We start from the raw sequence: 16,725 nt of genomic DNA, 5'->3' as shown, positions 1-16,725 counted from the left end.
ACTTACATTTCTAGATGAAGGCTTCAGGAAATATATTGTCACATCTCCAGTAAGGGAACATGGTTTATGCTGTACATTGTGGGATTACAGAGAGAGAGAGAGAGAGACAGAGAGAGAGAACGAGAGACAGACAGGCAGAGAGAGAGAGACAGAGTGAGAGAGAGTGACAGACAGACAGACAGAGAGAGAGAAAGAGAGAGAGAGAAAGAGTGAACGAGAGACAGACAGACAGAGAGAGAGGGAGACAGACAGAGAGAGAGAGACAGACAGAGAAAGAGAGAGAACGAGAGACAGACAGGCAGAGAGAGAGAGAGAGAGACAGAGAGAGAACGAGAGACAGGCAGAGAGAGAGACAGAGAGAGACAGAGAGAGAGAGAAAGAGAGAACGAGAGACAGACAGGTAGAGAGAGAGAGAGAGAGACAGAGACAGAGAGAGAGAGACAGAGAGAGAACGAGACAGGCAGAGAGAGAGAGACAGAGAGAGAGAGACAGAGAGAGAACGAGACAGGCAGAGAGAGAGAGACAGAGAGAGAGAGTGACACCCAGACAGAGAGAGAGAAAGAGAGAGACAGACAGAGAGAGAGACAGACAGAGAAAGAGAGAGAACGAGAGACAGACAGGCAGAGAGAGAGACAGAGAGAGAACGAGAGACAGGCAGAGAGAGAGAGACAGAGAGAGAGAGACAGACAGACAGAGAAAGAGAGAGAACGAGAGACATACAGGTAGAGAGAGAGAGAGACAGAGAGAGAGACAGAGAGAGAACGAGAGACAGGCAGAGAGAGAGAGACAGAGAGAGAGATTGACACACAGAGAGAGAGAAAGAGAGAGAGACAGAGAGAGAGAGAGAGAGAAAGAGAGTGAGCGAGAGAGAGACAGACAGACAGAGACAGAGAGACAGACAGAGAGAGAGAGAGAGACAGACAGACAGAGAAAGAGAGAGAACGAGAGACAGACAGAGAGAGAGAGACAGACAGAGAGAGACAGACAGATAGACAGACCTTAAAATGTCCAACACTAATATAAGGGTTTTTTGAGGTGATGTTATCATAAATTAATCAAAATGAACGCAAAGAATTTATGAAAGGTGGCTATTTTAATAAATGTTAATGGTGTCTATATACACACGTATTTATAAGTACAAACAGATGGAATTAATTGGCTGACAGGGCTGCAATATCGCCTCCGGACCACACGGTGTCGCATGGTGACAAACAAGCAACCCGAAAAAAAAAAAAAAGCTCTCTCTCTCTCTCTTTCTTCACTAGCATCATGGCGGACGAGGTTGATGTTGTTGACATCGAAGGAGACGAAAGTGATGCCGCTGACGGGTAAACAAGCCTCCTGAATACGTTCCTGAGCATTTAGAGGATTATTATTTACATTCTTTCCGCCCAGGATTCAGCAGTGACGCGTTTAAAACGGCGCTGTGTTTGACTTGTAGTGCACTTTAAAGGGTGTTAAAACAATTGAGTTCCTACACTAATTACAGCACCTACATGGGGAACTTTCCCTGTAACGGGAATATAACGTGTTATTTAATAGATAGAACTATTATTTACAACATTAAGAACATTTATTTAGTTAGATTTTCTATCACAATGAATCCTGCTGAGGTTTGAGGTTCGGATGAGATGACATAAAGATATAAAGGTCTGACTTGCTTGATTTTGCAGTGATCTTAGCAGCGCCCTGATGCTCCAGGATCAGTATGTACAGTCATCATGGAGGACTGACCCTGCTGTGCTGGTGAGAGAAAGATATTGTCTTTATTGTCAACTGGATTATATATGGTCTCATTTGGGGATCTTATGTTGTGGGGGTGGTGGTAGCGGTAGCCTAGTGGTTAAGGAATTGGACTACTGACCAGAAGGTTATGAGTTCGAATCCCAGCTCCATCAAGTGATCAGAAGGTCATGAGTTCGAAATCAGAGGGTCATGGGTTCAAATCCCAGCTCCATCAACTGATCAGAAGGTCATGCGTTTGAACCCCAGCTCCCTCAACTGATCAGAGGGTCGTGAGTTTGAATCCCAGCTCCATCAACTTACCAGAAGGTCATGAGTTCAAAATCAGAGGGTCATGGCTTCAAATCCAAGCTCTACCAACTGATCAGAAGGACATGAGTTCGAATCCCAGCTCCATCAACTGATCAGAAGGTCATGAGTTTGAAATCAGAGGGTCATGGGTTCAAATCCCAACTCCATCAACTGGTCAGAAGGTCATGAGTTTGAATCCCAGCTCCATACCTGATCAGAGGGTCTTGAGTTTGAATCCCAGCTCCACCAAGTTGACACTGCTGGGCCCCTGAGCAAGGCCCTTAACCCTTAATTGCTCAGTTGTATAAATTAAAATAAATTCTAAGTCAATCTGGTTAAGGGAGTCTGTCTTCTAAATGCCTGAAATGTAAATGTCTCTTTTTTCTCTTTCTCAGCCCTGGACCCTGGACAACTCAATCAGCGCTGAGAACAGAGAGATTATAGAGAGCATGTTACTGGAAGAACAATATCCTTTTAGTGACACACTGTTTGCTTTTCAGTTTGCTTTTAAATGCCCAAACGCGTACATATACCTCCTTTAACTTTGTTTACATATTATTTTGCTCAGAAAAAGGTTCCTAAAGTGGCTTGGACTGATGAAAAGCCTAAAGTAAAAAAGTAAGTAAAGGGTGAAGTGGATTCTTCTCGATTTGCTCAGTCTAGAATAAATTATCCGTTGAAGTTCTATTGCTGAAAATACGAGTCGAGTCTGTGTGTGTAACCGTGTGCAGGACACCGGTGAAGAGCTCCGGGGCTTCGGCTCGCTGGGCACAAGAGGAGAAAGATCTCTTTGAGAGAGGACTGGTATGTTATTGTTAAACTGACATGACTAGCACACAGCAGCTAAACATGTAAGCATGTAAAATATGAATTACATCAATGCTGTGATGTTATGATTGTGTTCTGATCCAGGCTCAGTTTGGGCGGAGGTGGACAAAAATCGCAAAGCTGATCGGCACTAGAACTGTACTTCAGGTTAAGAGCTACGCCAGGCAGTACAATAAAAACAAGGTACGGCATAACAGCTTAACCGCACAGACTTCATATCAGGGTTTCTCGCAGCTCTTTGCAGTTCTGGCGGCCCGCCTAAGCTGGGAAACCCTACCGCCTTAACTAGGTCGTCCAAAAAAATAATAATTCCGCTGCACAGAAGGCCGTCAAGTGCATCTCGGAGAATAGCACGGACGCGCTTCACACAGCGGGCGGGCACGCGCGCCATACGGCCGAAATGAGAGAAAGACGTGGTCCGTCACTGTCTGGAGGATAACTAGCCAGTTGATAAAACGCGTGTCTGTGAGAACTGTAAGTGGACTTATGTTTTGGGTTTATTTAAGCCTGTTATTGTATTAGATAGTTCTTGCAAATTTAAAGTAAGTTAGCTGGTGATTTTGTTGTTTGAGTTCTTCACTTTCTAGCTAGGTTGCACATGCCTGTTTTTAATAATTGTTAAACATAGTACAGAGTCTGTGGTCTATCTCACAAAGAACCCCCCTGAGCCCAGCCCAACCCTACCGCCTTAACTAACAAATTTTCTGCGGGAAACCCTGCATATCTTCTCAAGATATCAAATGCTACGTCTGTGCCTGTGAGATTTTCCCGAAATTTGGATTCTGTGTGCATGTCATCATATAAAATTTTTTATTTATTTATTTTTATGCTTTTCTTTTACATTTCCTAGTTTACTAGAACTCTATAAATGATATACTGCTGTTTTAAGTTCAACTGAATTCTAAAGGCTTGCTTTAGTTCCCTTTAATAGTCAGAAATGACTTCTGAGAGATCAGTTATAATATATTGTTCATCGGGGTTTATGCAGATTGTAATTTATTGTATTTGTGGCTATAAAAAACTCATTCACTCAGTTATCGTAGTTACCATTCTCTTCTTACTCGACTCTCAACTAAAAAATGCACAAAAGGATCTGACATTTCTTCTGTTTGCTCTTCTAATACATGACAGGCTAAAGCTGAAGGTGATGTTGAAGTGTCATCCACTGAGCCCCAGAGTGCACCGCACCATGCGCTACCCTCTGGATTCATCCCTGCTCCTGTCCAGCCTCAGACCTCTGATATGTCCAACGCTGTACGCATCGAACGACTGTCTGACGACGAGGACGTAGACATCACCGATGACCTGAGCGATGACGCGAGTCAGCCTGAGAACCAGTTAGATTTCAGGGATGAGAGCAAACATTCGGACCAGCCTCAAGACCAACGAGATCTAAGTCAGTGTACGGACAAGTTAAACAGTGATGTCTCGGACACAGTGGAAACATCTGATACGCCTGCTGAGGTTGTGTCTGAGGTGAACAGCTGCCCCTTTCATCCCGAATCAGAACCTGGAGATCCTCAAGAGTCCTGGGACACACAAACACAGCTCCAGCATGAGGATGAGTGCGCTGAAGGTACCTGCTGAATATGTTTATGTTGCATGCTGTGTATTCTTCAGCGTCATATCCATCACCTGATTATCTGCTCATTCAGCATCAAAATGAATATTATCCTTAAAGGTGGGGTCTCTGATGTTTGAAAGCCAATGTTGATATTTGAAATCACCAAAACAAACACGCCCCAACCCAAATGGGTCCCACCCCTGTATTGATAGCTCCGCCCACACATACATACGTAACCCAGGCAACCAATGAAAAGAAATGTGTCTTTATCATAGCTGAAGGGAAGAACAATATGATTGCAGATAAACAAGCAAAAATGACACACAAGCATAATCATGCAAAGGACGTCATATATTAGTTCTGTGTAACAAAGCAAAACCAACGTTACTCACCTATCGAGAAGGAAAAAAAGCGCCTCGGCCTCTTAAGTAAAGTTACTTAAGCCGCATATTCATGGATTGGAGTTTCCTGAGTCAATAACTCCTGAGCTAAACACTGTTACTACACAAAACGTGGTTGTAGCTGCCTCTCTACATTACTACGATATAAAAGAGGTGTTATTTGTGTAGTAACAGTGTTTAGCTCAGGAGTTATTGACTCGGGAAACTCCAATCTGTGAATATGCGCCAACTTCCTGCTCCTTCAGTTCTCTCCAGCGCTGGAAAGCTGATCCTATATTAACACGGTCCTACTTCTTGCCTTATCGTAAGCCTTTCTTCACTTTCTTTCTTTGTTTTTATCCTCCATGTCAATGTTAAAACCGCTTTCTGCTAATGTCACACATGCGCACTGAACATTCTCTCCGCAGCATATTGACAAGACACGCCCCTTTCTGCTCATTGGCTACACGTTTGTTTTGTTTTTGTTTAGTTTGTCGCCCCGACTCAGTTTTCTGAAGCATTTCTCAAACATCGGAGACCCCACCTTTAAGCACCGTGTAACTCTGGAGGCTTATTGATCTTGGTATTTCTTTTTGGAGATAAACTCGAGAAGAGTTCACCAGAGGACACAGAAGACCAGGATGAAGAAGAGGAGCTGAAGCCTCCTGAACAGGAAGTAACACTGGACACAAGCACCATCACCGAAGAAGAAAAGCAGGCCATCCCAGAATTCTTTGAGGGTCGTCTGTCAAAAACCCCTGAGCGATATCTGAAAATCCGCAACTACATTCTGGACCAGTGGTGAGTGTGTGGGGATCCTGATGGATTTATGTGACAAAATAAACTAAAAATGTGTCATTTAAAATGTGTCTGTGTGTGTTTAAGGGACAAGAGCAAACCCAAGTACTTGAACAAGACATCAGTGCGTCCCGGCTTGAAGAACTGTGGGGATGTGAACTGCATTGGCCGCATACACACCTACCTGGAGCTCATAGGGGCAATTAACTTCAACTGTGGTAATGCTCCTAACTCTCAGCTACTTTGTCTACTACTCTCTTTCTCTCCCATAGCCGTGCAAGTGTGTGCTTTTGTGGTACGACATAAAGATGGAAACGATTCATACATTTTCATATAAGATGTGTTTTGATCATTTTCACACCTATTTAATTAACTGTTGTTCTTCGTCCCGTTCCACAGAGCAGGCAATCTACAACCGTCCTCGCCCGGTGGACCGTTCTCGTCTAAAGGAAAGCAGAGACAGTCTGGAGGCTTATCAGCTCGCTCAGAGGCTACAGTCCATGGTGACTCTCAGTGTAGAAACATCTAGTAACCTGGGTTTATTTCTCTAGCGCCTCAGATCATGTCACTGTGTTCTCACCTCTCATTAGATGTTTATTTTCTGTTTAAATGTCTTTAAGCGCACAAGGAAGCGACGAGTGCGAGATGCATTTGGGAACTGGTGTGATGCTCGAGACCTTGAGGGCCAGACCTATGAGGTAGTGTGAATAAATGTACATCATGTATAAACTTCCTGTAATACAGTTTGTATGGGATAGATTCAGTTAGTACATCGGGTTGCCAGATTGGGGTAGTTTAAAAAAGCAAACAAAAAAAACTGCTGGATTTTTTTTTTTCTAGCAAATAGTCTGAATAAAATGTAATAAATTTACACAAAAGGACAAAATGAAGTACAGACTGTGTGTCTTTTACAATAAAAATATATATATATATATCAGATATATTGCAGAGGTTATAAAGGAGTGGAAAAATATCCACGTAAAATATTAGACATGCGTGTGACACTTGTTTCCCCAATCAGAATTTGCAAAATGTTAATCGTGAATTAAAAATATCATAAAAATTGTCAGTATATTTTATATAATACTCCCCTGAATAAGTACATAACAGTCCAGCAACTAATCACAGCTTTACGATCAGTCCACTCTCGATTGTGTTTGGACAATGATCACCGGTTGTGTCAAGTTTTTTTCTTTATTTATTTTTCTTTCCCCTCACATTTCAGCATTTGAGTGCGGAAGAGCTGGCCCTTAGGAGAGAAGAGATGAGAAAGAGGCAACCAAAACCTTGCAAACTCCCCAAGCGAGGGTGAGTGTGTGTATCTGTGGAACTCTGTCAGCTCGCATGCTGTTAGAAGTAGATACGGTAAACTGTACGTTAGGACTAAGATCTGAGTTGAGTTTTTCTGCTCCGCAGCTCTTTTGATCCGTTCCAGCTTATCCAGTGCAAACGCTTTGGAGAGGAGAGACCGGTAAAACCTCTGGCATTTACACCCATCGTAAAGTACACAGAGTGTCTGAATTTTTAATCCTCAAATCTTTTTGGTCCTCAGGAACCGTTCCGAGTGATCGTGTGTGCCGAAGCTCTGCTTGTCATGGATGTGGTAAGTTTACAGATGTAGACCTAGACAAGTCTAACTATGTGTACTGTGTGCGCTCATGTAATAAAGATCATCGCTTATCCCTCACAGCTCAGCTCCTGCACCGCTGTGTGTGTATTGTGCTGACAACATACACACCTGATTTCACTGCTCTCGCCAAATATAAAATAATGTAATTTCTCTCATGAGAAGCAGCCGAAATGTTTGCCAATTATCGAGATGGCTGTTGTAGTTTAAATAGTCATACCAAAAGAATGAATTTTGATTAAAAAAAAACGTATAATAAACAGAATTGGTCTGAGTTTCGTAATATGTCAGAAATTAAAGATGTTACATTGTCACTTACACTGACTTCTATTTCAGGATACAATCGTTTTTTGTTTTTTTTAACTTTTCAAGCACTTTCAAATTTCAGCACATTTTGCTTTGTATAAATGTTTCTCTCTCTTGCTCTTGTGTCAGCATGCTCATGTCTCTATGGGAGAAGTGATCGGACTCCTGGGAGGATCTTATGATCACGAAGACAAAGTGTTGAGGGTAAGAATAATGAATTCTCCAGATACAAATTAGGCTAGAATTCCATAAAACGTTTTTACACTGGTATATCCTTAGTAATAAGGCCAAACGTTTGGCTACACCTGACCATCACACATACATGCTTGTACATACAAGTCGAGATTTATTCCCACTTTACTGTTATAATGAGCTTCAGTCTTCTGTGAAGGCTTTCCACTAGATGTTGGAGTGTGTCTGTGTGGATTAGTGATCGTTCAGCTACAAGAGCATTAGTGAGATCAGACACTGATGTAAGATTGAGGAGGTCTGGGGTTCAGTTAGTGTTCCGGTTCATCCCAAAGGGGTTCAGAGGGGTTGAGTCAGAGTCAGGGCTCTGTGAAGGACACTAGAGTTCTTCCACTCCAACCTTAACATACCATGTCTTCATGGAGCTCTGTGCTTTTGAGCGCAGGTACGTTGTCGTGCAGATGCAGGTTTAGTCCTGTTAGATCCAGAAAAGTGAAACTGTAGGTAAACACATGTGGGTGTAATGGTCAGGTGTCCATACACTAATAGTTTGGGTGGCTGATGTCGTGTGTTTGTGTGTAGATTTGTGCAGCAGAACCATGTAACAGCCTCAGCACCGGACTACAGTGTGAAATGGATCCCGTCTCCCAGACTCAAGCGTCTGAGATGCTTGGGCTCAAAGGTCACAGTGTAGTTGGCTGGTATCACTCACATCCTGCTTTTGACCCAAACCCTTCGCTCAGAGATATTGACACTCAGGCCAAGTATCAGGTATGAATTAGAATGACAGGTGCATTGAATTTAGCTTCTTGAATTTTTTTTTTGAAATACATGTGATTTAAGCTTTGATTTTTATTAGTGGAACAAGTAGCAGATGGCGCTGAATCTCCTCAGCAGCCCCTGGGCTACTCACTAACTAACACTAACTAATAACATCTGTTCTAACGTCTGTCTTCTCTCACCTCCAGAACTATTTCTCCCGAGGAGGAGCTCCATTTATAGGAATGATTGTGAGCCCGTATAACCCCAGTAACTCATCCCCTGTGTCCCAGAACACATGTCTGCTGGTGCTGGAAGAGACTGAATCTGCTGGCACACAAAGTGTGTACTTAACTCCTCTGCACCTACAAGTCCAAACCATACAAGCAACCCAGTTCAGTAGAGTTGAAATAACTTGGGTCTAGTGTAAATCTGTAGAAATTTGAATTACTTCAAAACTCCTGAACACATTCAAGCTATTTGTGGCCTAGTGCCTTGAAATAAGTTTCTTATTCTGTGATGCGTTATGTTTATCTTAGAGCTTCCATACAAGTTTGAGTATCAAATCTCCACCGAGCCTCCAGACTTGACGCAAGTGATGAGAAGAGCAGAATGGGTGGTGTTCAAGTACAGGCAGTCATACGGGTTGGTACATTTCTGTCCTTTGCCTCCGTCACCTGTTGGAATGGTGACTTCAACTGTCCAACCTAATCAGTGTCTAATCTGTAGCTTTGTGAGATTAGATCAGACAGGAATCTCAGTGTGATTTGCAGCTGTTGTAGATGATGTGAGTTGTTTATCCAGCATTTATCCAATGAAAAAACAATGATAAAAAAACAATTATTCTGGTTAATTAGGCTTAGAATTAAATAAAGATTACACTTTACAGATTATTTTCCCCCTCTAAAAGGATTTAGAGCTCCTTTTATAAATTTAACATTAATAATTTGGTCCACTTTATTATGAACACTTGCACATTCATGCAGTTATCTGATCAATAAAATCATGCAGATGCAGGTCAAGAGCTTCCCTTAATGTTTACAACAACCATCAGAATGAAGAAACTCAGTGACTTTGGCCATGGCGTAGTTGACTTTAGTGACTTTGGCCATGGCGTAGTTGACTTTAGTGACTTTGGCCATGGCGTAGTTGACTTTAGTGACTTTGGCCATGGCGTAGTTGACTTTAGTGACTTTGGCCATGGCGTAGTTGACTTTAGTGGCTTTGGCCATGGCGTAGTTGACTTTAGTGGCTTTGGCCATGGCGTAGTTGACTTTAGTGGCTTTGGCCATGGCGTAGTTGACTTTAGTGGCTTTGGCCATGGCGTAGTTGACTTTAGTGGCTTTGGCCATGGCGTAGTTGACTTTAGTGACTTTGGCCATGGCGTAGTTGACTTTAGTGGCTTTGGCCATGGCGTAGTTGACTTTAGTGGCTTTGGCCATGGCGTAGTTGACTTTAGTGGCTTTGGCCATGGCGTAGTTGACTTTAGTGGCTTTGGCCATGGCGTAGTTGACTTTAGTGACTTTGGCCATGGCGTAGTTGACTTTAGTGACTTTGGCCATGGCGTAGTTGACTTTAGTGACTTTGGCCATGGCGTAGTTGACTTTAGTGACTTTGGCCATGGCGTAGTTGACTTTAGTGACTTTGGCCATGGCGTAGTTGACTTTAGTGACTTTGGCCATGGCGTAGTTGACTTTAGTGACTTTGGCATTGGCGTAGTTGACTTTATTGACTTTGGCCATGGCGTAGTTGACTTTAGTGGCTTTGGCCATGGCGTAGTTGACTTTAGTGGCTTTGGCCATGGCGTAGTTGACTTTAGTGACTGTGGCCATGTTGTAGCCGATGGTACCAAATGGGCTCATTTTGAGTATTTCAGGCACTGCTGATCTTTTTGAGTAAGTGACAGTTCCCAGACTGAAACAAGATTACGTTAGAAAAGAAAATCATCTGATCTTATTCTAGTCTTGAGCTGTCCAGTTTGTGTGTCTGAGTCTCAGATTCCTGTTCTTGTCTGTCTGGAGTGGAACCTCATGTGGTCTTCTGTTGTTGTAGCTCATCCACCATCCATGGTTCTGAGATCCATGGTTCTCGAGAAGTCTGCTCGTTCTCCTCTGATATCTCTCATCAACAAAGTGTTTAAACCTGTTGACTTACTGCTCACTCGAATCTGTTGTGTGTGAAAATCACAAAAAATTTTTGAACTCCTCAAATCAGCCAAATGGGTCTCAACAGAGATCACAGAGATCAGATCTTTTCTTCATTCTGATGTTTGGTACGAACCTTAACAGTGACTCTGAAGCTGCAAGCGTTTTTTTTTTTTTTTTTTTTCTTTGTGCTGTAGCCACGTTAGATAACTAACGTTCTGTTCGCCGCAGGAGTTTTACTCGTTCATTCTGGTGAGTGTTTACATCCCTCCGCAAGCGCAAGTGAACCCGGCTTTACAGATACTCGCTGATATGATCACAGAGAGTGAGCAACAACACCCGGACTCTTTACTAATAATTCTCGGGGACTTTAAAAAAGCGATTCTCTCACGTGAACTGCCAAAATACAGACAGCATGTTACATGTCCCACCAGAGACAGTAACACACTGGATCACTGTTACACTACAATAAAGGATGCATATCACTCTGTCCCACGGGCAGCTCTGGGACTCTCTGATCACTGTTTAGTTCATCTGATACCGACCTACACTCAGAAACTGAAATCAGCTAAACCTGTATTAAGGACTGTAAAAAGATGGACTAAGGAAGCGGAGCAGGATTTACAAGCCTGTTTCTCTCTCACTGATTGGACTGTTTTTGAAGCTGCTGCCACCAACCTGGACGAGCTCACAGAGACTGTAACATCATATATCAGTTTCTGTGAGGATTTGAGTATTCCTACCAGGACTCACTTAACTTACAACAATGATAAACCATGGTTCAGTGCAAAACTCAGCCAGCTCCGTCAGGCCAAAGTGGATGCTCACAGAAATGGGGATATAGTCTTGTACAAACAGGCCAAATACACACTTGAAAAGGAGATCAGAGTGGCAAAGAGGAATTATTCTGAAAAGCTACGGATTCAGTTTTCCTCTAATGACTCAAATTCAGTGTGGAAAGGTCTGAAAGCCATCACCAACTACACAACACCATCCCCCATCACTGTGGTGAATCAACAACTGGCAGATGACCTGAACGAGTTCTATTGCAGGTTTGAAAAAGCTCAATTCACACCTCCTGGAACCACATCTAAAATTCAGTTCAGTGAAGATGAGGTGTGTCAGGTCTTCAGGAAGATCAAGAGAAGAAAGGCACCAGGCCCAGACAGCGTTTCACCAGCCTGTCTGAAAACCTGTGCTGATCAGCTGGCCCCCATCTTCACACGGATCTTCAACAGATCACTGGAGCTGTGTGAAGTCCCCTCATGCTTCAAAAGCTCCACCATCATCCCCATCCCAAAGAAACCCAAAATTACTGGACCAAATGACTACAGACCTGTTGCTCTAACGTCTGTGGTTATGAAATCATTTGAAAGACTGGTTTTGGCTTATCTGAAGGACATCACTGGACCCTTACTGGACCCTCTGCAGTTTGCCTACAGAGCAAACAGGTCTGTGAATGATGCAGTCAATATGTGTTCTGCAGCATCTGGACAGACCAGGGACTTATGTGAGGATCCTGTTTGTGGACTTCAGCTCTGCCTTTAACACCATCATCCCATCACTCATCCAGCCCAAATTAACCCAGCTCTCCGTGCCCTCCTCTGTCTGTCAGAAAGCTAGTGCGACTGGGAAAACTCAAATCCAGCACCCGCACCATCAACACTGGCGCCCCTCAAGGATGTGTCCTCTCCCCACTGCTCTTCTCCCTGTACACAAACGATTGCACCTCTAATGACCCCTCTGTCAAGCTCCTGAAGTTTGCAGATGACACCACACTGATCGGGCATATCCAGGACGGTGACGAGTCTGCCTACAGACAGGAGGTTGAACGGCTGTCTGTCTGGTGCAGTCTTAACAACCTGGAACTAAACACGCTCAATACAGTGGAGATGATCGTGGACTTCAGGAGAAACCTCTGCACTTCAGTTACCGTTTGGTTCAGCTCAGCTACCAAATCTGACCTCAAAAGACTACATATTCCGGACTGCTGAGCGAACCATTGGCACAACTCTCCCCACTCTCCATGATCTGTACTTCTCCAGAGTGAGCAAAAGGGCAAAGACAATCTCTCTGGACCCCTCAACTCCAGCACACTCCCTCTTTGAACAGTTGCCATCTGGTATTATATATGTGTTCGTGTCTTGTCAATGTCATTCTGTTACACTGTGCAGCTTCTGTACTAAAACATTCCTCGTATACTTGCCAATAAAGATCATTCTGATTCTGATTCTGATAACTGGAGTAAAATGTGCAGGAGTTCACCATCCATAATAAAGTGGATGTTGAGTGTATGTTCAGCACAAGTGTATCTTTTCTCAGTCTTTACAATTTCTTTTAAACAAATAGCAATATAGATAGAATAGATAGAATAGAATAGAATAGAATAGAATAGAAATACACTGCTAAAAAAAATAAAGGGAACACTTAAACAACACAATGTAACTCCAAGTCAATCACACTTCTGTGAAATCAAACTGCCCACTTAGGAAGCAACACTGATTGACAATCAATTTCACATGCTGTTGTGCAAATGGAATAGACAACAGGTGAAAATTATAGGCAATTAGCAAGACACCCCCAATAAAGGAGTGGTTCTGCAGGTGGTGACCACAGACCACTTCTCAGTTCCTATGCTTTCTGGCTGAAGTTTTGGTCACTTTTGAATGCTGGCGGTGCTTTCACTCTAGTGGTAGCATGAGACGGAGTCTACAACCCACACAAGTGGCTCAGGTAGTGCAGCTCATCCAGGATGGCACATCAATATGAGCTGTGGCAAGAAGGTTTACTGTGTCTGTCAGTGTAGTGTCCAGAGCATGGAGGTGCTACCAGGAGACAGGCCAGTACATCAGGAGACGTGGAGGAGGCCGTAAGAGGGCAACAACCCAGCAGCAGGACCGCTACCTCTGGTGGTATGAGGGCCCAACGTCCACAGGTGGGGGTTGTGTTTACAGCCCAACACCGGGCAGGACGTTTGGCATTTGCCAGAGAACACCAAGATTGGCAAATTCGCCACTGGCGCCCTGTGCCCTTCACAGATGAAAGCAGGTTCACGCTGAGCACATGTGACAGACGTGACAAAATCTGGAGACGCCGTGGAGAACGTTCTGATGCCTGCAACATCCTCCAGCATGACCGGTTTGACAGTGGGTCAGTAATGGTGTGGAGTGGCATTTCTTTGGAGGGCCGCACAGCCCTCCATGTGCTCGCCAGAGGTAGCCTGACTGCCATTAGGTACCGAGATGAGATCCTCAGACCCCTTGTGAGACCATATGCCGGTGCAGTTGGCCCTGGGTTCCTACTAATGCAAGACAGTGCTAGACCTCATGTGGCTGGAGTGTGTCAGCAGTTCCTGCAAGATGAAGGCATTGATGCTATAGACTGGCTATAGACTATAGACATTCCCCAGACCTGAATCCAGTTGAGCACATCTGGGACATCATGTCTCGCTCCATCCACCAACGCCACGTTGCACCACAGACTGTCCAGGAGTTGGCGGATGCTTTAGTCCAGGTCTGGGAGGAGATCCCTCAGGAGACCATCCGCCACCTCATCAGGAGCATGCCCAGGTGTTGTAGGGAGGTCATACAGGCACATGGATGCCACACAATACTGAGCCTCATTTTGACTTGTTTTAAGTACATTACATCAAAGTTGGATTAGCCTGTAGTGTGTTTTTCCACTTCAATTTTGAGTGTGACTCCAAATCCAGACCTCCGTGGGTTAATAAATTTGAATTTCATTGATAATTTTTGTGTGATTTTGCTGTCAGCACATTCAACTATGTAAAGAACAAAGTATATAATAAGACTATTTAATTCATTCAGAGCTAGGATGTGTTGCTTAAGTGTTCCCTTTATTTTTTTGAGCAGTATATTTGTGGTAGCTCAGTGGTTAAGGTGTTGGGCTACTGATCGGAAGGTCATGGGTTCGAACCCCAGGTCCACCGAGCTGCCACTGCTGGGCCCCTGAGCAAGGTCCTTAACCCTGTTACAAGGTGCTTAGTTGTAAGTCACTCTGGGTAAGGGTGTCTGCTAAATGTAATAGATATAGAAAATAGAAATATTTTCCACCATATGATCATCTCTCTTGGTTTCTCCCGCAGGTCTGTGAACATGGAAAGACTCTACCGCAGAGATTCCTCGCTCACATGCCTGGAAAAGGTAATAACCTACAAATAGGATACACTTTTAATCTCATTTTAAATATACAGAGTTGAACTGTAAGTGTAACTGTAACTGTTCCACAGATGCTCACATCACTTAGGATGATTCTCGCAGAGATCCCAGAGAGAGAGACATTTCTATTCCAGATCGAAGCTTTGTTCATTACTTGTTTCATAGATAAGCGAAAAACCGAGCAAGCTTCTTGCACCTCTTCTCATCTTCATGAGCAATGTAAAGAGTTTCCTCCAAACATGTTCACCACCTCTGAGCTGATGGACAGCGGTGAGATCTTGGACTCTGAGGAGATGTGTTTATCAGGGGAGCAGACCATCATGAGCACTAGCAGCTCTGATAACGTGTTTAATAGTACAGGTTCTGGAAACCAAGATGTATCTGGTAAAGATGTAAATATTCCTCTGCTACCATCAGCCACACCTGAGGATTGATCTTCATCTCACCTGATGAGCAGCTAAGTTATAAAGGAGAGCTCCTGTTGTTGCTGAGTAATATAATTCAGCTGTATTTTGTAGTGACCAATGATCATTTTTCAAGTACTGTATCTCTTTAATTGTCTTTAATTGTGGCAATCTCTAAATCTCATCGTAACAACACAGATGCACTTAAAACTAGTCAGTGTTAACCAAATCTAGTGTGTTCACTAGCTAAGAGTTCTGTACTTTCTCTCTAATGTTCTCAGTGATCAATGTATTTTTCACCATTTAGCTTTTAACAAACAAACACTCATTCAGATATGTTTAGTGTTTGGGAATCCTACATTGTTTTATATATAAAAACAAATCTGGACATTACTCTGAGTGAGCACTTTATTAGGAACACTATAATAACGATAGTCTTAATTGCATCACACAATTTCTGCAGTTTGCCAGGTTTTCTCCTGTTCTACCACATTCTATAGGTGTTCTATTGGATCGAGGTCCGCTCACCGAATTCATGTTCATGAAACCAGTTTGAGATGACTTTTGCTTTTTGATATCGTGTGTTAAGATGCAAAATTGTACCTAGAAAACATTCCTCACACCATTTACACCATCTTCACCAGCTTGGACTGCTGATACAAGTCTTCATCTGTCTGGTTTGATTGAATCTGTGTCCACTGAAGCATCAGCTTTGTGTTTTTGGCTGATAAGAAGAAGAACCTTGCATGTTTTTTTTGTAGCTCAAACACCAAAGATTGAAATGTGCATTCTGAGATGCTTTTATACTCACCACTATTGTACGGTGTGATTATCTGAGTTACTGTAGGCTTTCTGTCAACCTAAATTGATCTCTCGCAATCCATCTGCAGAACTGCTGCTCAGTGGATGTTTTTTCTTTATTTATCCATACTGAGTAAACGTTAGAGGTGTGTGTGTGTGTGTGTGTGTGTGTGTGTGTGAGAGAGAGAGAGAGAGAGAGAGAGAGAGTGTGTGTGTGTGTGTAAGAGAGAGAGAGAGAGAGAGTGTGTGTGTGTGTGTGTGAGAGAGAGAGAGAGAGAGAGAGAGAGAGAGTGTGTGTGTGTGTGTGAGAGAGAGAGAGAGAGAGTGTGTGTGTGTGTGTGTGAGTGAAAATCCCAGGAACTCACACAGTTATCAAAATACTCAAACCAGCCAGTCTGGCAACCACAATCAGAATCACTGAGATCACATTTTCCCCACATTCTGATAGCTGGAAGTCATCATTACTCACAGCTGCTTGCTGTATCTACATTATGTTTCTGCCTGCTGTCTCATGATTAGATCCTTGTATTAATAAACATAACCCTAATAAAGTGCTCAGTGAATGTAGTTCTCTGTGTTATACACTATATACATCAATATGCTTGTTTGTTTTTCTTTGTTATCTGAATGCCTGAGTGGTCTGTATCTTGTAAATCAGTGTTGCGGAGCACTTTGTGGTTTTATTTAAATAAAATAATTTAGTTTCTTTTCTT

The 16,725-nt window shown here is 43.1% G+C and overlaps 1 protein-coding gene across 1 annotated transcript in view; it reads left to right on the top strand.

The window, feature by feature from the left end:
• mysm1 (Myb-like, SWIRM and MPN domains 1) overlaps window positions 1-16,725 on the top strand; it is a 17,386-nt gene extending 661 nt beyond the window's left edge. Inside the window, exons 2-21 of the mRNA XM_060866678.1 lie at window positions 1,266-1,328; window positions 1,674-1,746; window positions 2,430-2,504; window positions 2,591-2,652; window positions 2,766-2,838; window positions 2,947-3,045; window positions 3,994-4,438; window positions 5,406-5,607; window positions 5,692-5,822; window positions 6,004-6,107; window positions 6,225-6,302; window positions 6,830-6,912; window positions 7,021-7,075; window positions 7,157-7,207; window positions 7,667-7,741; window positions 8,309-8,497; window positions 8,695-8,827; window positions 9,025-9,130; window positions 14,735-14,792; window positions 14,879-16,725. Coding sequence (XP_060722661.1) covers window positions 1,270-1,328; window positions 1,674-1,746; window positions 2,430-2,504; window positions 2,591-2,652; window positions 2,766-2,838; window positions 2,947-3,045; window positions 3,994-4,438; window positions 5,406-5,607; window positions 5,692-5,822; window positions 6,004-6,107; window positions 6,225-6,302; window positions 6,830-6,912; window positions 7,021-7,075; window positions 7,157-7,207; window positions 7,667-7,741; window positions 8,309-8,497; window positions 8,695-8,827; window positions 9,025-9,130; window positions 14,735-14,792; window positions 14,879-15,241 — 2,514 coding nt within the window. The 5' untranslated portion in view covers window positions 1,266-1,269 and the 3' untranslated portion in view covers window positions 15,242-16,725. The remainder of the gene's footprint in view (window positions 1-1,265; window positions 1,329-1,673; window positions 1,747-2,429; window positions 2,505-2,590; window positions 2,653-2,765; window positions 2,839-2,946; window positions 3,046-3,993; window positions 4,439-5,405; window positions 5,608-5,691; window positions 5,823-6,003; window positions 6,108-6,224; window positions 6,303-6,829; window positions 6,913-7,020; window positions 7,076-7,156; window positions 7,208-7,666; window positions 7,742-8,308; window positions 8,498-8,694; window positions 8,828-9,024; window positions 9,131-14,734; window positions 14,793-14,878) is intronic.

This window comes from Tachysurus vachellii, chromosome 3, assembly GCF_030014155.1.
Source record: "Tachysurus vachellii isolate PV-2020 chromosome 3, HZAU_Pvac_v1, whole genome shotgun sequence".
NCBI classification, from domain to species: domain Eukaryota; kingdom Metazoa; phylum Chordata; class Actinopteri; order Siluriformes; family Bagridae; genus Tachysurus; species Tachysurus vachellii.
The sequence above is the reverse complement of the archived record's forward strand: the minus strand, read 5'-3'. Positions and strand labels throughout refer to the sequence as shown.